Genomic DNA, 22,894 nt, shown 5'->3' with positions numbered 1-22,894 from the left:
TCTTTTTTGTGTTGTGTGTGTTTTGTGTTTTGTTTTGTAATTTATGTTGTTTTTACCTCTTTTTATCTCGTTAGTTTTTAGTCCTGTTGCATCTTTTATGTTGTTTTTCACCTTGTTACATCTTTTACCTTGTTTTTTATCCTGTGAATTTTTTTTCTTTTTATTATGTCTTTTACGCTGTTTTAGTCAGTGAAAGTCAGGTTATTTGTTTTTTTGGGGGGGACATTTTTTCTTTTATTTGATCAGTGGCTGCTGCAGAGAACTGACAGCCTCAGTACTTGGGCCCTGCACTCTACCAGCTGAGCTAGATGGGCACCAAGGAACTCAGTTTTAATTTTAGTCAACGCTTTAGTCATAGTTTTAGTCATTAATTGTGGTCAGTGTTTTAGTCATAATCTTATTTGGTGACTTTAAATTGTTCACTTTATTCAAAATATTTATTCTTTATCCTTAATTAAATAAAGTTCTTTCATAAATTGGACAGTGTGGATTTTAGTAGTGAGGTGGGTTGGAACACTTGGAAAAAGGTGGCGGTCAAAAGCGTAACTTCCTGAGTAACCTCTCGTACAAACTGTTTGTGAGTCTGTGGTCGTACCAGTTGGTGCGTTCAGGGCCATTCCTTGTGGTGGACCCTGTCCTTCTTCTTCTTCTCGTTTTTCTCCTTCTGCAGCCTCTCCAGCTCGGCCTCGTACATCATCTCCTGGATCAGGTATTTCTCTCTGCGCATTCTGTCTCGCAGGTCCTTGGGAAGGTCGGGGATCAGGTATGCGATCAGGGTCTTGATGGCGAAGACCATATGCTGCAGAAACAGAGCATGTTATCACAGATGCCAGAGCCATGCCTCCAGAATATTCTACACAGCATCTTCAAAGTGATAAGGTAGGAAACCCCAGACACAGGGAATTGATCACCCACTGTGAGATGGAGACAGAAAGTTGGTTATCAAGCAGCTTTAAAAGGTCTGATTTGTTTAAAAAGTACATATGAAGACAGTCTGAGCTTCTTTTTATCTTTTAAGCAACTTAAAATATAATGTTAATATAAGTTCAAATGGTCAATGAATGTCTCTTTGTTGTTATGTAGCTCCCTGAGCTGGCCTGGCTTGACTCGGTACCCAGCATGGCAGGGATTTACATCTCCGTTACATCAGAGGTGGAAAAAGTACACAGTCTGTACTCAAGTAGAAGTACATATGTGTGTGAGAAAAGACTCTTGTAGTAAAAGTAAAAGTACTAATTCAGCTTCTTTACCGCAGTAAAAGTGAAAAAGTACAGACTTTGAAATGTACTTGAAGAATAAAAGTTATAAGTGTCCCTCTGAAGGACATTTCTACCGGCTGCTTCTGTGCAAAGTTAACTGCTCTCTCCAATAAAATGGGACTAAACTGCACTCAGCTTGTGGTGCTAAAAGCACCAAAAAATGCATTTTGAAAATTCAAAACCAGAGTCTCTTTCCAAAAATCATGACCTGGTCACACAAGATAATCCAACAACCTCGCTCTGAGCAGTTTAACGTAGAAAACTTTCTTCCAACTAGAAAATGGTAGATTGTACCACAGAAAAAAAATATAGAGAACATCGGTTCAGCTCTATAATGAAGCAACTGATTTCTTGCATAATCAAAGTGACAGAAAATGATGGAGAAAATAATTCCACTATAAAAAATGACCTTAACAGAAGCATATAATCATGTCTGGAAGGGAGAAGAGGTACAGGATGACACTGGTTATGTCATTCAGTACATTACAGACAGTGATTAGACTGGGCTGGTTTCTGGACAGGTTTTAAATTAGAGCCTCCGTCGACTTAAATCTGCTTATTGTTGCTTATTGCTCTGTGACGTCCAACATTCATTCTTCTTTTTAGCGTTGTTATGTGGAAAAAAAAAAAGAAAAAGAAATATGGGTCATGTCAGTCTGCCTCCATCAAAGTGGACAAACCTGACGTACACAGCTACCTTGTTGAATCTCCAAAACCCCTTTCACACAGGCAACTTTCTTTCTCACACTTGGGCTAAAACAGCATTCCAGACCTCTTTAATTGCTGTGAGAAAATTAACATGAAATGTTGAAGAAGATGTAGAGAGGTACTCCTGGGTGGGGATGGAAAGGTAAAAAGCAAAACAATATGAAAGGAATCCATTCCAAACCCAGACTGCTTCCTGCTGTCATTTGTCAACGATAAAAAAAAAAGAAAAACACTGACCTCAAATACGATGATGAATGCGAGGCGGGCCGCCAGGACGTGCCAGAACTGTAGAGTGTACGAGTACGGCTCAGCGGAGTCTGGAGGCTCCCTGTAGTCACGATACCTGCCGGGTCAAACAGAAGAGGTCAGAGGTCATCACAAAGCAGCTGTAATGATGTCTGCTCATGTCAATGATTCAACAACTGACAGTTCAGTAAATCTGAGAATTTTTTTTTTTTAATTATTTATAGTAGATAAGTTAGGAGAAGCAGAGAGACAGCTGTTCCTGAAAGGAAACTGCTGTCTTATAAGCGAAATATTACTGGTATTACAGGTTAAATCTATAATTTTACGTTGCAGAACACGGGAGCTGCTGGTCTACTACTGACCTGATCTGCTTTTCTGTGTTACTGTGTGACTGCAGTGAATCTGAACTGTCATCTTAAAACACCAAAGTCACCAAATAACACAAACAAACTAACAGATTGAGACAGCAGTGGTGGTAGAAAGAAATCTATGTATCTGCTCTTGTTGAAGCTGGCTTCTGTTTGAACTATATATTTTGTTTTATTTATAATTTCTGTGGAGCTCAGTATGAGCCTGTGTGTTGGCTAATAGAGATCATTAATAAAGTGATGGATTAACACACACTAAATGTCGCACAGATGCTTGCAGCCAAATCCTGTTAAAAATGACTCTTCTCACAAGTGCTTTTTTTTCTTTTTTTTACTAAAAACAGATACTTTGTGAAAACTTTAAAAAAAAAAAAGTTTGGTCACAGGCGAAACCATGTGATGATACTTTACAGAATATTTTTAGTGAGTCATGCTTGATAAGCGCTAAAAAGCTGTTGTTGCAGACCTGCAATACTTCACGTCTTCTCCAAACAGTTCGGAGCCGGTCGTCCTGGGCTGTGATCTCTTCTCAAAGTCCGACACCCGGAACACTGAGAGACTGGCGTTTACGTAACCCATCATGCACCTGAGCAACAAATGAGGAAATCATTTTATCTATCACTTAGAACAAAAATAAACCACTACACACTTAATTATTTAATTAAAAATAAGTCATCATCGCTCACCCCTCCCCTGCTCGGCCTTGACCAGCACACGGTCCATACTTGTAGGCATAAACAAGGCGAGGGATGAAGTCTGAGGTAACAGCGATGACGAAGGCATTGGTGATGACAGACAAGATGCCGATGCCCTCCAGGATGCCGTACCAGATCCCTAAATACAAGTAAGACACTAAATTATATCTTTAAAAAAACACATAGAACAGGGAGGGTAAATGTAACGGCGACGTCTTGAATTTACCGATGTCTTTGGCTTGTGAAGGCAGAGGTCGTCGCCACTGTGTGACAAACTTGTAGGCGTCTAAACGGATCTCGATGATGTTGTTGAGCAGCGCTAAGAGAGGCGCCAGAGGGAACGCTGCCACGAAGATGGTGGTGAAGCCAAACTGTAAAACTGAAACAAACACAAAAAACACAAAAAGTCTTTAGGTTTTGTAAGTCATGTAGATTTTCTCCGTGTTAGCACACAGTTCTGTGTATGTGTGCGTGCGTGTGTGTGTGTGTGTGTGTGTGTGCATGTGTGTGTGTAAATATGTGCATCCAACAGATAAGAGATCATCCATTTAGTCATGTTTCTGTACACCGTATGAATACAAGTCCAATATTCAATCTCCTCATTCAAATGTTAATTTACAATGTATATCCGTAAAACAACAACAATTTACATTTTCACAAGTAGAAATTACATTTTGACTGGTCAAAACTGATTTACAGATATCTATAATTTAATTATAGATATCAGTAATTCTTCTTCTTCACTAGTAAAAATAAGGATTATATATATTTGAACAACTGAATATCCACGTTGAAAAAGGATTGTGACTCATCTGTCTGTGATGAAAGCAGTGATGAAAGCAGTGAGAGTGAACCAAAACTCAAAAATCTGTTGCAGTCTGTTACCCTGAAATTTGGAGTTTTTTGTTTTTTTTTACAGTGTGGTAATGGGCAACTGTGTTTGCATTAAATTGTGGATTATTTGATAAAACAGCAGAGGGCAACAATAAACATGTGAGCATGAGGATGCGCTCGCAGCCCAAATTCAATCCACAGCAAATCATTGTCACAGTTACATAACGTGCACTGCAGCTGCTGGGTCACAAAATGAAAAACATGTTATACTGTTCAAAAATGCATTATAGAAGATTAAGCTGAGTCCACTGCATTTGGGACAACATTAACCCTGTGGCACTAATATGAGTGAGGGTTACTGTCACTGGAGCTGGACTGTATGAGCTAAACATGTAAAGCGTGTACGACACTTGAGTTGTAACATACTCATCTCTAAGTATTCATCAAAGAGTCCGTAGGCATTCATTGGCTGGAGGTTGTAATCCCTCTCCCACTGCGGGAAGCTGGCCTTGGCCTTCTGTCCGTGCTCTCTCCTCAGCCTCCGCCTCGTCCACCAGTTCTGGATCAGCCTGACAAAACAACAAGAGAACATACAACAACAACAACAGGAGATTGACAAACAAGGGAATCTAATTTCATCTGGTATTACCCTGCAGTCAGCAATACAGCTGACTGGTACTACATCTGACTGAGGATATTCAGAGTTTTTGATACTGACAGTTTATAAACTTGCGTAAATAAGCGTCTAACAGTGGGAAACAATGCACTCCTCTAATAAAGTCTAATAAAGAACATAATTTGACACAGTACTCTTTGTTAAATCTTATAAGTTTAGTCAGAATCACGTTGGTTTTTCCGACATCTCAAGGTTCAAAAAAAAAAAAAAAAGGCTTTGAACTAACGGGTAGCCGAGCTCCATGAAGTTGTTCCAGGTCTGTTTTAGCACCATGATGATCCCCATCTGCATGCAGAGGTCGATGAGGCAGCCACTGGGGTGACACTGCAGCAACACAGACAAAGAAAGAGGCACAGAGAAGCAAATCAAACTGTCGCCCTTTTTAGTAACAGCTCTTTTAAAATGTGAGCAAAAACAGGATGCACTGTGTGTTGTAACAGAAAGACTCGCTGTTCCTGACAGGTTCACGCACTGTGACTCAAGTCTCACACACATATACAGGTGTTTTGGTAACACTTCCTAAGACTATAATGCATTATACACATAAGCACTCAAAAAACATTCCCAGTGCTTCATAACAAAATCATAAGGTCATTATACCTCATGATTGCTGGTCATTTGCTGACATTTTTTTTGGAAGGATCATAGTGTATTATAATACATAGACTCTTAAAGTATGGTTAAATAATGTCAATTGATTATGCCATTTCTGCCTATTTGACTTATTGTGACGATGACTTTTTCTGTAGTGAGAAACACCAGAGGAGGGTTGTTTCAATAAGTAATTTAATTATGTCCTTAAAGCACCCAACTCAGAGTAACTTAAAATCAAATTATAATGAGGTATAACAGTGATTTTAATGCATTATAAAATGATACATACTATATTACAACTATGAAAATTATAACACACTATGAACCTTGCACAAAAAAATAAAGAAAAGAAAAAAAAAAATCAGTAAGTGACCAGCAATTATGTAATGAAATTATTTTATTTTGCCATACTGACCTGCTCACTGTACATGACATTACATGGCTACTTACTGGGGAAAAAAAATAATAATTTGACAAAATATTAATTTGAAAATCATGTTATTGCTTCAGCTCAAGCCTCCACAGTCTATGATCAGAACTGTGTCTGTAGCAACAGTTGTTATTCAGAAATAACAGACCGTAGAATAAAATAACAGACCGTAGAATAAAAAACAGATCGTAGAATAAAATAACAGACTGTAGAATAAAATAACAGACCGCAGACTAAAATAACAGACCGCAGACTAAAATAACAGACCACAGAATAAAATAACAGACCGTAGACTAAAATAACAGACCGCAGAATAAAATAACAGACTGTAGAATAAAATAACAGACCGTATTATGCCATAATAGAACACCATAACTGAAACAAGTATTTAACAAAGTTGTGTAATAACAAATATTATGATACCATGTAACTCATTAAAAAATGCTTTATAATGTGCTATGATTATTGTTATAAAATATCCTGAATATTTATGTGTGATGTAATTATACAGTGTTATAAGCAGATTATAATGCATTATAGACATGGGTGTGACAAAAAGTATTGTATTTGCTTTGATGCTGTGCAGGTGTGGGCAGCCTCTTCATTTCCTTTGTGCACTGCATTATGGGAGAATACAGTGCATTAACACCACTGAAATCAAGTGTTTTTCAGGATGAATAATGTATTTTTTTGAATATATATAGATAATATATAGCTATATATATATATAAATATGACTTTAATGATGTCATTATGCTGCTAATGTAATGGTTGTCATTTCCATCTTTTTAGATTCCTATTAAAGTTCATCTTGTGTATCAAATGGATTATTTTACAATCCAAAACAGTTGATTTTGTTTTTATTACTTAATTTCCTCCTTCCAACATTATTATATCACTTCAGTGTGCAGCACAGGGTGACTGAGGCAGCACTTGTACTGTACATGTCACATCACAGAGAATTTTTCCATTTCTATTTCAGCAGCCGTGGGAACAAGTGGGAGCACATTAGCCCAGCACCTAAAAGCGCCTGCTCAGGCCTTTTGTCCCCTCAGACCACTTCAGTGTGTGTTATTTCCCCACATGTTCCCATAAGTACAGCTGCCAGCAGTGCTTACCGCTGCTGAAGGTTAAATGCCCGGTGGTTGAGCATACAGTAATAGCTTAGCGTCCAATTTATAAATACTTAGATCCATAATGCTTTGCTGTTATATAGCCCCATGGGAAAGAAAAGTAATGACTCACTTCTTCCAGTTTCCAGCGATTGAGAAGGCGTAGATACGCACCGGGCCGGCCTGTAAATCTGTCAAAAAAAAGGGAAAAAGTATCTTTTTTTTCAATAAAGTGGGGTCAGGCGTCAGCTTTAATGTCAACATCAGTAGACTTTGCACCAGTCATCGACATGTGTTTAATATACAACACTGACATGAGAGTTTTAGAGAGATAAAGCATCATTAAAAAAATCAAGATCCAAACATCTACCCAGATCAGCTCCACTCAAAGTTGCAAACTTAGACTTGGATACCATAAAACTATTTCCTTAGTTTTAAAATCTCCATACTGAAGGGTCACTTGATGTCATCATCTCCTCATTTTATCCTATTAGACATTTGTGTGACATTTTGACATAATTAGCGTATTGTGTCTTGACTTGCGGACAGAAACATGTTTTGTCACAGTGACCTCAGGGTTTGACCACCAAAATCTAATCAGTTCATCATTGAGTCCAAGTGGACGTTTGTGTCGAATCTGAAGAAATTTAGCCCAGCGTTCTTGAGATACTGTGTTTATGAGAACAGGATAGATGTGAGGTCACAGTGACCTTTGACCACGGAAATCTTATCAGTTCATCCTTGTCTACATGGACGTTTGTGTCAGGTTTAATGAAATTCCATCAAGGTGTTCCTGAGATAAATGGGAACGACATGAGGACAAAGTTGTCTTTGACCACCAAAATTTAACCAGGTTATCCTGGAGTCAAAGTCGTCATTTGGGCCAAATCTGAAGAAATTCCAGTGTTCCTGAGATATCATGTTCAGGAGAATAGGACAGATGTAAGATCTTGGAGACCTTGACCTTTGACACCCAAAATCTAATCAGTTCATCCTCGAGTCCAAGAGGATGCTTGTGTCAAATCTGAGGAAATCCCCCCCAGCATTCCTGAGATACTGTGTTCACGAGAACGTGCAGAAAGTGAGATCTCAGACACCTTGACCTTTGACCACCAAAATCTTGTGGTGTCCCTCAAGAGTCTGTCTGTTTATTTAAAAACATGGTGTCTCTCTCTCTCTGTGGTTACTCAGATGACACACACATACACATCTTTTGTTTGGTCCAGTGACATCAGTTTTGTTATTAAGTTTAATTTTTAAACACGTCTGGTGTGCAACAGCTTTCAGCCTTCAGCTATTAAAATGTCAAGGCCACATGATTTCTCTCATGGTTGAGCTTTTCAATTTGATTTGTCCTGAAAAAAGCCAGGATTCCCACCGAATCAATCATATTATTGTGATATCATAATGATAAAATATAGCACAGGACTGTTTTCTGTCCTGTGAGCCAACAGTGAGGATGGATTTCGTTTAGACATCCTCCAAATGACCTCACACAGAAAACATATATTTCTGTCTTGTGGCAGAAATAGAAAGCTGTACTGTATTTGTGAGTTCTGCATGACGTCCTCACCTTCCCAAAAAGAAGGCGATGTAGAAAGTTGAACTGTTGAGGTTGACGAACTGAAAAAGGAACATTTTGAGTGTAAAGCTGTTCTCCCACTCCGACTCCGTCCGTGGCTGTTCTGTGGTGGCACAGAGAGAGAAAGGAGGAACAATGAGATAAACTGTTAAAATGAGCAACACAAATGCATGCAGACCTGACATACTTTGAGTAAAGCGACTTAAGCATAAACAACATACACTGTAAAAAAAAAAAAAAAATGAGAAAACTCAAAAATTTCAAGGTGATTTTTTGACTTTTTGCTCCTGACTTAAATTCTTGAGTTTTAAAGTTTTACCAACAAAAATGCTTAGTAGAGATAATTTACTTTTCTTCTTTTGAAAAAACAAAAAAAATGAATTGCTAACTACAAAGTGAAAATCAACAACAGTTAGCAATTTCATATTTTCAGTTGCAACCATTTTGTTTCGAGAATCCAAATGATGGCAAATAAGATTCACAGCTCAGTTTTTTGGTGGTTTATAAAAAGTCAAAGACTCAAGTTTATCTAAAGAAGACAAGTAAATTATCTCAACAAAAGATTATAGGTAGGTAAAACTTTTAGTTTATTTCAAAACTTAAGAATCTGAGTTTGATTCAAAACTTAAAAATCAAGTAAAGGCAGTTGCAGTCGAGTTTTATCAACTTTTTTTTGTCGGTTGTCGTGGAAATTTTTGGATTTCCTAGCAAGAAATAAAAAACTTGAATGTAAAGGTTGTCTTTGTGCATTTTATTACTCAGTTGGAGTCAGAGAGCAAACGTGTTTCAGCTGAAAGGGCAGAGTCTCCTCACAGGGAGTGATGGCAGAGTCTGACCCCGAGCACAAGATACAGGTCATCTTTAAAGTATCCTTATCAGCAAGAAACAGTCTGCTCTGCTCTCATGGCCATAATCTAACAATTAAAAAATATTTGAGTGATGAGAAGAAAACGGAACTGAACTGAAGTAAACATTTTATACAAGCTCAGCAAATATGTGGGTAAAAGGTCAAACTGTGCATAATGTAGTTATATGATAAATCTCTATAACATAAATAAAATTCAGTGCTTTTTAGGACCTCTGAGGCCATCGATAAATATCCTTTTAAGCTCAAATAATGTCTACACAATTTATTTGATTGAAGAGAGGGAATTTATGTCAGCAAAACTTTTTATAGTTTATTTCAAAACTTTTGAGTTTGGCTCAAAGCTTGAAAATCTAGTGCAGTGCTTTGCCTTGAAATTTTAAGTCATCTCAACTATTTTTTTTTTTTTTTTTACAGGGTGGTGGACTCTCATCGTGTGACACCAGATTATTCAAACAAATGGACATTTTATGTTAGGCTTTGGTGCGACAATTTTCACAACAGCCTTTAAATGCATCATCAACGAATTTACAACCAACAGCAAATTCTGGCTACAGACAAATAATGCATAACTTAATTTCCTTGATTTTTAGAACTTTAAGCCTTTTTACTGTATGCTCAGTCAACAACAATGTACAGTCAGAATTAAATCTGTATTACAAACACTTTTTCAGTGCAGTCAACTTACCTAAATTAGTGAGAAGAAGAGCAACTTTTTCATAGAGCTAGAAAAAAAAATACAATGTTGGTCATTAGTGAGGGACAAAGTTACCAACGGTCGACAAGAAGCATATATTACTTTACATGTACATCTTGTATTTTTGTGTCTTTGTTGTGATGTCTTTTGATTATCAGCACCACTTCATCTCCGCACCACTGACACTCACCACGTTGAGGAGCATGATGATGCAGAAGTTGATGCAGACTGCCGTCCCCGTGGTCGCCACCTGAGAGTTGTTCCTGATGAGAGCCCAGCCGAAGGCGGCAAAGGTGCTGACGGTGATCACGCGGTAAATGACGATGCCGAACACAGCGGCGATCACCACCAGGATCTGTGACAACGCGGTGACGTGAAAAAATGTCGCTACGAACAACAGCAATAAACTTCAGCTGCACCTAATGATGATTTTCAATTAATTTATCGATCATTCTCTCGATTGATCAATCAATTAATCCTATCACAATTTCATCAGTTGAAAAACAGGTCCAAATGTTTGGACCTATTTTTCAAGCCCCTCCTGTAACAATTATTTTCATTACTGATTAATCTGTTGATTATTTCCTTTATTCATTCAAATCAGAGAATTTTGACTTTTCTTTCTTAAAATTGGACACAAAACAATCAATCAATTATCAAAATAAATGATGATTCATTTAATAGTTGATTAATAATTAATTGCTGTAGCTCTACAATAAATATCAACTATAAAAAAATTGCTATCAAGTGCTCTACAGTAAGAATTAAAAATAGGAAAGATTTCCTAAGAACTTTAACTTATTCTAAGATTAGAGTAAAAACTAAACCGAGAGGATTTAAATTTCAACCTTCCTTACTTTTGAGCTAGTTTAAAAGTTTGGTGCCACACAATTTGAAGTTAAATCATGTTTTATTGTGGTTTAAATATTAGTACTCGTTGCTGCAGCCCAGCCGAAGACAAAGGCGAGAGTGTAACACCTGCTAGTTGTCGCCGGCTGAGACTACAAACTCACCATGAAGAAGATCCCGGATGCTGAGACGATGAGGCGACTGTATTTGTCAGTGAAGGCCTGGTAAGGCTCAGGTTTTCCAGATATGGGGTTCATCCTCTCCTTCTTGGAGTATTTGGCCTCAAACTGGGGACGTATTTCCTCCTGAAAGACAAAGGACAAGAAAGACACATCAGCAAAATCTAGCAGCCTCTGATTAGGCAAACAGGTATTTCTGTATGAACGGACAATGTGGAAGAAATTATGTATTCCACCTGCAGAAAGAAAATATAAAAGAGAAAGAAGATCAGCACCAGTGTTAAATCTTTTACAGACATAAAATATGTGACTAAAATACTATTCATGACAGTGGAGTTTTAAGCAGTTCTTGTCCATCAGTTCTATCCAGCAGGCTCACTAATTACCAGCTATTTTCTGTTGGCTGGAGTGACTCACAGACGGATGGAAAAACATCTTCAGGATCAAAACGTTGCTATAAGGACACTAGCTGCTAACTGGCTCTCCACTTTGATGCTAACTAAACTTTGTCATGACTAAACTTTACAGGCCTGCCCAGCTAGTTAGCCTTCTTTTTGGTTGATTTATTGATTGAGTGACTTTATTTATATGGATTACCAGACACAGAAGCAAAAGAAAAATCCAAAGGCTAACACGTTAAAGTTAAAGTGAAAGCACGTTTCAAACTTGACTCCAAGATGCTAGAAGACAAATAAAGCACAAGACATTCAACTTAAAGACTAAATAACATATTCCTGAAATCATGAAAAAGTCACATCACCCCAATTTAAGAAATAAAAAATAACTTTTAACAAAAAGCACGGATGAACTGATTGATTCCAAATTGCTTTGGCATCATTGTTACCCAAGCTAACAGGAGCTAACTGCCTAAATTTGTTAGTTCTTACTGAGCCTGCTTACATAGAAAAGGCGAGGTGGCAGTGATGGATCACTTCTCAATGAAGTGACTTTATAAAATATAAAGTGACATGAAATAAAAGTTTTATCACTGAAATACCATGGTGATAAACTGACTTCTGAAAAAGAGCTTTTTGAAATAAAAGTTTCTATAAAAGAAATAATATTTTCTTTAGTAAAATAAAAAGTTGAGTTTTATACTTTATTATTTTATGGTATAAATTCTGGATTTTTCTTTATTAATTAATATTACAATATATCTCATAATGTCTTATGTATTTATTTACTGTTGAGCTATCTGCTTTAAATGTACTGCATATGCAGTAATCTAAATCATTTCAGCTGAATGGAGGTGATGTTTTGGATACATGTTTTAAGGTTTAGCATCCAGATAAGCATGTTGGAGACGACATCGACACCACTAGCTTATAACTTAACTACAGCTGCACTATGCAGTTAGTCACCCTCATATCTGGAAGCTTCGTTCTGCTCTGTACAAAGCAGACTGAGACTGTGAGTCACTTTCACACCCACCGACAGCAGTTTCTCAAAGAACGCGTCTACCAGTTTGAGTGTGACTGACAGACGAGGGCTGGAGGTTGATACGTAAGACAGTCAGGAACATTATAAACCCATCAAATATTCTGACTAAGCTAGACTGCAATCTAACAACTGTGTAGGGGTCGGACTTTGTAATTTGACATTTTCAGTGAGTTATATACCGATTTGAGACAGACTCCCTTGGTGCCAGCTTTGGGTTGAAATCTCTTTGGGCGAAGCAAAAGAGCAACAAGTTAGAGAATCAAGCTACAAAGAAATAACTCGAAATAGAAATATCACTGGCAGCAACTCTGTCTTTTCACTCTTTACAGAAACTTTTAGGGTACTTCACCTCCTCCTCCTCCCAGTCGATGAGGTCCCAGTCGTATGCAAGGACAGCTCTGCGCCTTTTCCAGAATTCCAAGAAGACCGTTGCTGTAAAAACAGAAATTCAGTGTCAGGTGTTTGCATGAGACCATCTGTGTAACTCCGAAACAGTACTGATCCCAATGTGTTTTAGATACTCGGCTCCTCATAAGGTGAGTCCAAAAAATGAGCAGGTTTTTCAATGGATTTTTTTCTTCCCTGATGGCATGGGTATATTCCAAGATGTTCAGTGGGCTCAAATTGAAAAACAGTGGTTCAGGGAGCATGAGACATCATTTTCCTACATGGACTGGTCACCACAGAGTCCAGACCTTAACCCCACTGAGAATCTTTGGGATGTGCTTGAGAAGACTTTACACAGCGGTCCGACTCTCCCATCATCAAGACAAGATCGTGGTGAAACATTAATGCAGCTCTGGAGAGAAATAAATGCTGTGACATTGAATAAGCTTACTGAACCGATGCCATGTCGAATGTGTGCCGTAATCTAAGCTAAAGGTGGTCCAAGAAAAATTTAGAGTGTGTGACTGTTTTTTTGGCCAGGCAGTGTATAAACATAACCCTAAAGTCTTACATAAGGAAATCAACTCAGGTCACAGTGGACTGATGCCAATCATGTGACTGCAGTTACACAAGGCAGGTGTGTTGGGAATGCTTCCAGTATGCACTGGGAGAAAAAACATTCATGGACATTAGTCTCATTTTATGTATCTTTCTTATTATTATAGGTATCATTTAGTTTTACAGTAGCACACGGTGACCACAGTGTGGAAACACTGTAGAGCGGCCACAATGTTTCCTGTGATCACTGTTAAACAGTTACATGTTAGCCGTCAATCTGGTCAGACTGCCACTGATCTTGGTGGATGATTGGTGATCATCGGGGATAATCATAAGCTGGTGGTGAAAATGTCTTTAACAGCAGCTTTAATTGCTTGAACAATTTCCTGCAAAGTGACTTCTGCTGTTAATCGTTTTTATCAGTTTTATTCTTCAAATGACAAATTCTTATTTTGAAATAAGTTCCTGTATTCCTGCACCCTAAAACATTTTAATCACGATTCAGTTAAGTGTCAACAGACTGCACTTTTGTAGCTTTGGCTTTAAGCGCTTGTTGCTGTGACCGCAGCTCGGGATTAATTTTAAAGCAGCTTCTAAGAACCATAAAATCCAGACTCATGTCAAAACATAAGCATTCTAATCTGACTAATTCATTTATCCATGTACGGACAACGGGCACCTGTTCTCAGCTCTGACTGAAACTAACTTGTTTGATGTCAGGATAATCAAACTGCATGTTGATCGGGCAAAGTGACACACAAGTGTTTCTGACTCAGCTCACAGAGACAGAAGGCAGAACAAAGTCCTATGGATAGTTTACTTATTGCATGCGTACTACCCCCCTAATAACTGAAGCGGTGGTTCTGCAGAGGCTCCGCTCCCACTGATTAGGAGCTTTTATCGCACAAATAGCAAACAAATACTTGTAGTTTATTTTCTCTATTGTGTCTGCATGTAGAGCTACATGTTTTAAATGTGAAGGCTCAGCTGTTTGAGAAGGGCACTGCTTCCCATGTGAAGCCAGCAGGGAGGCACACTTCTGAGGAACCTTAATTAAGGGATTTGAGCTGATTCTCTGTTGCAGTTGAACCCAAAATATTCATTTGGACAGCAGCAGCAGCAACAGGAACTTCCAAAAACAAGAACTGGTAACTGTAAGGTCAGTATTTAACTGTATGTTTCTATCAAACCTTTCTTTAAACTGGATAAATATTACAGCATAATATTTGCGGACATCAGCCTGGGCTCTGCACATCTGTGCAGCTGTGAAAACAGCTGAATCTTCCACACAGAGTAACATTCTTCAGAGATCCTAGTTCTGTTTGCAAAAGTTTAGAATCAGTTGCATGTTTTTAGTCAGGCTGTTAGTTATGTTTGTGCGTTTCGCTTGTTTTATACTTTGATCTGCTGCATGCACTTATTTTTTAACAGGTCTTTTATTGCTCTCAGTTTGGTCTGATTGTTCTATCCTTTTTTATAGCCTTGTTCTTTTTCCATCAGCTATTTTCAACGGTTTTTACAGTCAGTGACTGACAACTTGAACTTAATATGATGCTATTCAAGGCTAATTCAAATATAGATCCTTTCAACCTTGCATTTCAATCGGCTGTATGGCTTTAAAGTCCAGTAAGTTGGCACTGTGCTCAGAGATCTGTAGCTTATCAAAGGTTGTTAATATCACTCTATAGACAAGATAAGAGGGAGACTTGAATCATTAAAATTAGGATTAGGCCTTTTCACTCTGGAGTAAACTTTAACATCAGACTGACTGTTTTTCCACTGTTTGCTACACAAGAAACATTTTAAAATTAAATGGATTTCAGCCCTCACACAACGTCCTTGTTATTTAAAATCAGTTTCAGTCTGTTTGTACAGTTTACGCACCAGAGACATTTCAATAAAAGAAGTTGAAAAGAAGTTACAGTAAGTAGAGCTGTATCAAGACGAAAAAACTTAAAGCAACATTATGTGGTACTTTTGCAATGTGGTATCCCCGCAGTGTCAGAGTGAAATTAACTTAAACAGCCCTGTTGTAAATATGGAGAGTGGTGCATGTGTTCTTGTTATGATTACATAACTTATGTTCAAAAACTAGCATGTAAAAAACTTTCAAACATCAAGCAAGAGGAGCAACACAAGACAGACCAGCTAACAGTCTTGCTGTCTGTAATGGGATTACATATTTAGGATAAAATTACAATAAAATTCAACATAATCAGATTATAGCTACATTTAGTAAAAATGGGGAGGATTGCGTTTTTTTTTAAATAAAGAACAATATGCTACCATGTGTACTGCACAGACATTACAAGACTTCATGAGTCTCACCATCACTCAGGTCTCAGTGAAACCATTTCATCTCGCAGCTGCTAATTTATTATCCCTTAAAAAAAAAAAAACATTTACAGGTAAGATCAACCACTAACATTAGATTTATAGACCATCTGCTAACATTTGTCTCTATTCTCAACAATGGGTGAAATAATATAATAAAAATACATAAAACAGATTTTGAAATATGAGGCCATTTTCCCTCTTTTCACAAGGCCTTCACAACGCTTTGTTTTTGTATTAAATTGTTTATTTTAGTTCAGTGTTTCAGTTTATTGGTTCATTTATTAGTCAGTTACGAGCAGATGTCCCTGCTTGGCTGCACAGGAAGACGCTTCTGGACCAGTGAAGAATCTGAGTGATGGGATTTATCCAGGACCAAAACCTGACCCTGGGCTCCTCTCAGCCGGAGGTCACCCACTGGGAGTCAGCGCCACACCTGTCATCAGCTGGTACTGTGAGATTTCCAGTGAAAATCACGACATTAAAAAGTTCATGATTCTGTAGCTTTAAAGTGACAGTTCATCTCTGCAACTCAAGCAAAAAAAAAATTTAGATTAATAACAGCATTGCAGGCCAAGGGGAAACATACTTTTAATTTTGGGGTGAACCATCCCTTTAAAATAGATGGGATCTAAATATTTCATTAAGTTTTACTGGCAATGCCTTGCTTTGCATTTCATGCCACCTCTTCTTCTTTACTTTGCCTTGAATTATTATCTGTCCCGCTATTGTATACATGAAGTCACCATAAAATATTTATAATTGTGAAACTGATAGGGTTTCCACTGCCATGAGGACATTGTGTGAATCTGTCTGAGTGTCTGAATTATTAACACACACTAATGCAACAGGCACTGCACTGCCACATTAGCAGGTATACTGAAGTGTGAGAGCCACAGCAACTACTGTCTATGAATTAAACAATTCTAACATGTCCTCACTTTATATTTTAAGCTGTTGACTACATTTCATTTAGGTTTAAAGAAGTCTGATGGGACTCACCCATCTGCTCTAAGCTACAAAGCCATATAAAATCTTCTTTACCCTCAACAGTTAACAACACCATCATCGTGCTGGGCGTGTTGACCTTTGCCCTCCAGCTGTGTTTGGCTCTGTTCTTCATGCTGAGATGTTGGAGACTCGACAACAGAATACGAGAGGCTCTCAAACACCCAGATACTGTGAACAAACTCAGCGGTGAGAGTTTAGTGTGCTGACAATAACTTTTGTTCTTTTTTTCTTTTGGTTTTTATATTTTAAGCTCCCCTGCAAAAGTTAACTATAATAGCATGTTAGGGCCACTGCAAGTAAAACAAACAAACAAACAAACAAAAAACTATTGAGCTAGGGGAAGGGGGCAATAATTCAAGAGAAAACTTTAAGGGATTTAATTTCTGAGATTTAGTTTACAAAACATAGAGGACAAGACTTGGATATTTTTGGGGATTAAAGTGGTAAATTTGCAAAGACAAAAAAAAAACTTGAATATTCTCTTAGATTAAAGTAGTAAATTTACAAGAAAAAACTTGAATATTCCCTGAGATTAAAATGGCAAATTTATGAGATACAAAAATAGGATATTCTCTGAGATTAAAGTGGTATATTTTACAAGGTAAACCTAAAATATTCTCTGAGATTAAAGTTGAAAATTTAGGGGAAAAAAAAATTAAATATTTTATGAGATTAAAGTCAGAAATTTATGAGAAAATTTTTTTGATATCCTCCGAGATTATACATTATAAATATGTGAAAAACTTCAAATTTCAACTTCATGCCTCCAGGTCTGATTTTGTAGCCTTGTGTATTCATGTTCATTCATTCAGATGTTTTGATGACATGAAATAAAGTGAGAGATGCAACATGAACTGTGAATGTTCCCTCTGGATGGAGCTTTCTCTCCTGCCACGGTTTAAAAACTGCCATGTCCCAAAGAGCATATTAGTCAAGTAGTTTGTACAACATAGACTGCTCTGTTCGTCGTTATTTCGTCTTTGTTAATTTTCCTTTGTTTGTTTTTTAATTCCTAAGCCCTCTCATCCTTCCACTTGGACATTTCTAAACAGACCAGCTATCAGCTATGTGACGCTGCTGCTGCTTCATCACCTGCCGCTTCTGCAGCAGCTGAACAACATGAACCCATCACAAACTCGCTGTTTGCACCCTCCATACCCTGGGACCTCGTTCAGCGCTGAGCAGCTCCTGATCATCCTGCTGATTACCAAAAGTAAATGAAAATGTATAGGAAAAAATATAGTGAAAGTATCCTTTTTTAAACTATGTATAATCTATATGTACTGCTATGATGTGTCAGTTTTCACTGTTACAGTTTTTAATTAAAGCTCCACTAATCAATTTTTATACAATTTTATAGATGGTTACAGGTCCCCTTGCAACGTGCAAGGGGACCTGTAAAAGCCTCACATCTTATGTTCGCTATTGTTAACAAAACACTAACTAACTAGCCAGCTAATCTACACTGATCATTAGCAAGCTGGTTAGCCAACCTTTTTGGTAACTTAAGATGCAACCCTATATGTTGCTTTTACAGGAAAAGAAGAAAGTTGACCAAAGTACCAATTTTGCTCCACTGTTATTGGAGCACAGAGCTAAAAGGGGCGGGATTCAGAAGGGTCAGTTGACACACCCTCTCACACTACACATGCCTTTTCTCACGCTAACATTTCGTCTGATTTTCACAAATCGTTCGCGAACGCCCCAAACCTCATCTATTTGAACCATAGACTGTATATAGAGAAATGGACAACATCAGGCAAAAAGTGATGTCAAAGACTCTCGATCGCCCCCTGGTGGCTGGCTGCAGTTCAGGTCATAAATCCTGCCTCATTAATGTTAATAGGTGGGACCTGGACCAAACTAAATCAACAAAGTATACATCAAATATCTTTTTACGCCATGGAATTCGAGCACATCCAAAGCGTTTTTCTAGGAGGAAAAAAGTTTGTGCAGAAATGTAAACTGTTCGACTCACCCCAAACAGCCATGAATACAGCAAAGAAAACAGTCGCCCCATTGTCAAAGAGATGAGTGACCTGAGAAGAAGAGAGGAAGTCTGCTCACAATTCACAGTCAATATAGATTTTTTATAACAACAAATGCAATATGGCCATTCATTATGGCAGCAGGGTTGACCTTAATTGACTGTTATTCTGCAGATTTTCCAGGATTACAATAACACTACAGCTGTGGGGAACATTTTGTCCCGTTGCTGTGGTGACAGTACCTTGGCGTAGATGCAGCTGTCTGACAGTCTCAGGTAAGGGCAGTACTGGTCACAGATGGGGCACATGATGATGTCAGTGGCCTGGCAGATTTCTTTGCTGGAGAACAACAACATGTAGCCCATCAAAGTCCAGCAACAATCAAAGAGCTTTTGAGCAACATATTAAAAACCCAAACTGATGCAACTCTGAGCTTTTCTGAAAAACTGCAAGTGAGTACAGCATTGCATCCACATGTTTATGTCAGATGCTGATAAAGTTATGATCTTGTGCTGGAAAAAGAATTTGTCCACACTTTCTCCTTATAAAGACAGAGCGCATTTGCATGCAGGCTACATGTTAAGCATTTATGGTAACACTTTGTAATTACTGTCATTAGTAAACGGTGAATTGATACTTAACGATCAAATATTAACTACTACAGTTAATACAGGGGTGTTTCTGATGGGACATGGAGGGCACTGGCCACCCCTGAATTCTGATTTGCCACCCCTTTATCCTGAAATATGATTCGTTATCTGTCTGTTGAGAGGCAGGACCCAAGTTTGAACTAACTGTTTGATGAGTATTTTTAAGTGCGCATTGCTTTCTTTTGTATGTCACCTACTTTTAATTTTTTTTACATGTCATCTTGAACTTTGATCAACATTTTTCACCATTTTCTGACATTTTATGGACCAAACAACTACTTGATTAATGCAGAAAACAGCCGGTTAATCAATCATTAAAAGAGTCATAACAGGAAAGACTTGAAAAAAAGGTGCACACATGTGGAGCAGACAGATGTAGACATATCAACTGATGAGATTATGACAGGATGAATTAATTGATTACTCATTTGTAGTCATTATTTAAATAAAAAAAATCAAAAGTCTAATTTAAGCTTCTTAAACGTGAATATTTTCTGGTTTCTTTACTCCTGTCTGACAGTAAACTGAATATTTTTGAGCTATGGACAAAACAAGACATTTGAGGATGTCGTCTTAGACTTTGATCAGAACTTTTCACCATTTTTTCACCTACATGTCAGACAACTGATCGATTAATTGAGAAAATAATCGTTAGTTCCAGCCCTAAAAACACTATATTAGCCCAGATCATGTCACCATATTTTGAGCTGACGTAATCCAAAAATAACAAAAAGTGATCAAGTTACATCACTTTAATATTTTGATACTTGGATTATGTTTTTTACTACATTTTTAACAGGTAATTAGTAACTGCATCAGACTATATTTTTAAAGTAATCCTCCCAACCCTAGTCACGATTACACAGACTTGAGAAATGGTCTAAACAGCATTCTTGTTTTTTGAACATTTTTTAAATAGTTTTAAATTTTTATTTACACTCAGATCTTTGCGGAAGCTTAATGATAACCTAAACATTGACCTAATATATGCATTTTACTGTTTAAAGCCATTTTTCCAGAGGCTTTAGTAAAATTACTTGCCTTTTTCAATGAATTAATAAATAGAGTATCTTATCTGTACTTATTTAATGCAGAAATTTGAAGCCGACAACAGCAGAAATAGTTTTTTTTTAAATGCTTTAAGTACAATGCCACTACAAGCTCTAGGGACAAAAAAAAGAGGAGGTGTGTTTACCTGACCTGGCAGTGCTCCACAGTGAACACACCGTACAGGAATACCAGGAGACCGACCAGAGCTGCAGGGAAAAGCATCCCTGTGTACCAGCCGAGCCAGGCGAAGTACAGACCGATCTTCTCCCCGAAATACCTCCTGAAACAACAGCAGAAAGTGTTCCTGAAAACACTGAATAACAAACATTCAGAGAAAAATATATTATATCTGGTAAAGCAGCAGATTTATGTCCTTCTTGTTCGCTGGGTCATGAGAAAACAACAAAACCTGTTTTGACTTTAAATGTAATATTAACTCCTTGAATGTCTGACTGCAGTTACCTGATGAGGTCCAGCGGTTGGTATTTGTACCAAACCCCCCACCAGGCCCAACACTCGTACAGCAGGTGCCGGTGGTTCTCTGCCCCGTGTGTTCTGATGGAGTTTTTGCTGTGGTATCTTCCCTGTTAAAAGTCCAGACACACACACACAATCCACGATCACAAACTGCACATGGCACAGAAATTAATTTAAGGAAAGTTTTTTTTATGGAAATCAGCCAATTTACCTCATGAAGAGGGAAAGCTGCCTCGTATGAATTATTGCTCAAAAGACGATTAAGTCCTGAAATCAAAAACAGAGAATCAAAGAGAAAAAAAGCAGCAGATGCTTGTTAGTCAAGCAGTGTAGTAGATACTAAGGCTGATTTTATTTTTCAAATGCAATACGTTTGATGTGAAATTGCTAGTGGATGAGCACAACAGCATGCCTTGTGCTCTAGTGGAGGGTGTATCCTGTTCCCTCATCAGTTTACTATGCTGTTGTTCTTCTCTTTGCTAACAGAAATTGAATAATCATTTCATTTCTATTTCTTATTTCACCATTTAATTCTAATTCTCCACCTGATTTTAGCATTTCCTCATAAAGCTACTCTGTGGACTTTCTTCTCCTCTTTGGGATTTTTTTCATGTGCAATTACGTTTTCACACAGGAGATTGTCCACTAGTTAAAAGACTGCAGATGGCATCAGTCTCTTGCATAGACAGATACAGTGGGTATGCAAAACTCATCTGTGGAGGTTCACCACAGTCAAGTTAACTGATGTGTAACGCTGTATTTTGTTTCTATCGAGTTTGAATAAAACATGTTTCTGACAATCAGCAAGGTAAAATTACTTTTTTTGTCAATGGAGTCTGGTAGCTTTGAGGAGAGCGATATAACAGCTGTTTCTGGTTAGGGAAGGGAAGGGATTCATTTTGGTCTAAACTGCTGTTTATCTATCTGTTTAATAATCATATTTAAATGCAATGTGGATGATTTTAAAATAACAGGTGTCTCCCGGGGACTATAATGAAATATAGAGCAGGCGCTCTGGGGTGCTATGGGGTCTAGAGAGTTTAAAATTGTGCACAGCAAGGAAGTACAAAAATTGGAACAAACTTTTAAATTAGGCCTTGTATATCTAATATGAGTGCAGATTATTTCTCACCTCAGATTTGTTCAGAAGCATCTTATTGTATGTAGCGTTCTTCGTAAAATGGAACTCTACTCATGTTCAGCCTCCACTGGCTCACAGAACTAGGGTTGGTAAGATGAGGGAGGACTGCAGCTGGACGCTTCACAAAAATCCAGTGATGCTCAAACACTGAATGTCTGGTACTATATTTATTCTTTCTGCACCTATTCCAAAGTTAGTATCCCTTGTCCTTAATTTCAAATATTTCCACAGTAGAATCTGTCAGAATGCTGAAGGACAAAACTCACCCATCTTATTTTTACCCTCCTCATATTTGACCCGCTGGAGGATGTGGTGGACGATGCGACTTCTGGTGGCATTGTTGAAAAAAGTGTCTTTGTTGTGGATGATGAAACTGCAGTGAAACGAACCAGTTATTACAAATCCGTCTCAATGATTGTGAGTGTGTGTGTGTGTGTGTGTGTGTGTGTGTGTGTGTGCGGTATGTCAATTTGTATGAGAAAGGCAGCAGAGAGAATTTCAAGTGTCAAAAGTACAAAAGAGGAAATGGAAAATGTGCGAGATACAAGTTCAAGTCATTTCTAGGGACTGAGTTTTTAAAGGGCAGTTCCGTAAAAAAAAACCCCAAAAAAACTCACTGATGTATCCTTGACCGACTGAAGGGGGCGGTAAAGCTCTCGTTCTCCTCCAGGTCGGGCAGGGTGTCGTTGTCAAACTTCATGGGCTTGCGGGGAAGCCACCCACGAAATTTGTTGATGCGCTTCTCCATCCTGCAGGAGAAGTTT

The 22,894-nt window shown here is 37.9% G+C and overlaps 2 protein-coding genes across 2 annotated transcripts in view; one reads left to right on the top strand and one right to left on the bottom strand.

The window, feature by feature from the left end:
- Positions 1-485: 485 nt before the first annotated feature.
- The window catches only part of LOC146306581 (anoctamin-4-like), a 58,762-nt gene continuing 36,353 nt past the window's right edge, over positions 486-22,894 (bottom strand). The window contains exons 9-28 of the mRNA XM_084711091.1: positions 22,748-22,879; positions 22,397-22,503; positions 21,201-21,256; positions 20,975-21,096; positions 20,658-20,792; positions 19,055-19,151; positions 18,803-18,863; positions 12,884-12,966; positions 11,080-11,220; positions 10,257-10,421; positions 10,058-10,094; positions 8,496-8,607; positions 7,056-7,113; positions 5,013-5,110; positions 4,537-4,679; positions 3,503-3,655; positions 3,268-3,415; positions 3,048-3,167; positions 2,205-2,310; positions 486-799 (exon numbers count right to left, since the gene is read on the bottom strand). Of these exons, the coding sequence (XP_084567217.1) occupies positions 608-799; positions 2,205-2,310; positions 3,048-3,167; positions 3,268-3,415; positions 3,503-3,655; positions 4,537-4,679; positions 5,013-5,110; positions 7,056-7,113; positions 8,496-8,607; positions 10,058-10,094; positions 10,257-10,421; positions 11,080-11,220; positions 12,884-12,966; positions 18,803-18,863; positions 19,055-19,151; positions 20,658-20,792; positions 20,975-21,096; positions 21,201-21,256; positions 22,397-22,503; positions 22,748-22,879 (2,266 nt within the window). The 3' untranslated portion in view covers positions 486-607. The remainder of the gene's footprint in view (positions 800-2,204; positions 2,311-3,047; positions 3,168-3,267; positions 3,416-3,502; positions 3,656-4,536; positions 4,680-5,012; positions 5,111-7,055; positions 7,114-8,495; positions 8,608-10,057; positions 10,095-10,256; positions 10,422-11,079; positions 11,221-12,883; positions 12,967-18,802; positions 18,864-19,054; positions 19,152-20,657; positions 20,793-20,974; positions 21,097-21,200; positions 21,257-22,396; positions 22,504-22,747; positions 22,880-22,894) is intronic.
- Positions 14,298-18,176, top strand: LOC146306582 (uncharacterized). Its single transcript, XM_084711077.1, has 4 exons — positions 14,298-14,638; positions 16,138-16,262; positions 16,867-17,010; positions 17,842-18,176. Exons 2-4 carry the CDS (start codon positions 16,172-16,174, stop codon positions 18,003-18,005), a joined length of 399 nt encoding a protein of 132 aa, XP_084567203.1. The 5' UTR covers positions 14,298-14,638; positions 16,138-16,171; the 3' UTR covers positions 18,006-18,176.

Source organism: Lutjanus erythropterus, chromosome 22 (genome assembly GCF_056507025.1).
Source record: "Lutjanus erythropterus isolate fLutEry1 chromosome 22, fLutEry1.hap2, whole genome shotgun sequence".
NCBI lineage: Eukaryota > Metazoa > Chordata > Actinopteri > Lutjaniformes > Lutjanidae > Lutjanus > Lutjanus erythropterus.
This window is presented reverse-complemented; position numbering and strand designations above follow the sequence as displayed.

Excerpts from the sequence above, each read along its gene's own strand:
- LOC146306582 (XM_084711077.1), top strand. The coding sequence starts at position 16,172 with ATGGGATTTATCCAGGACCAAAACCTGACCCTGGGCTCCTCTCAGCCG. Across the intron at positions 16,263-16,866 it reads GCCACACCTGTCATCAGCTG|TTAACAACACCATCATCGTG; the intron begins GTACTGTGAGAT and ends TACCCTCAACAG. Across the intron at positions 17,011-17,841 it reads TACTGTGAACAAACTCAGCG|CCCTCTCATCCTTCCACTTG; the intron begins GTGAGAGTTTAG and ends TTAATTCCTAAG.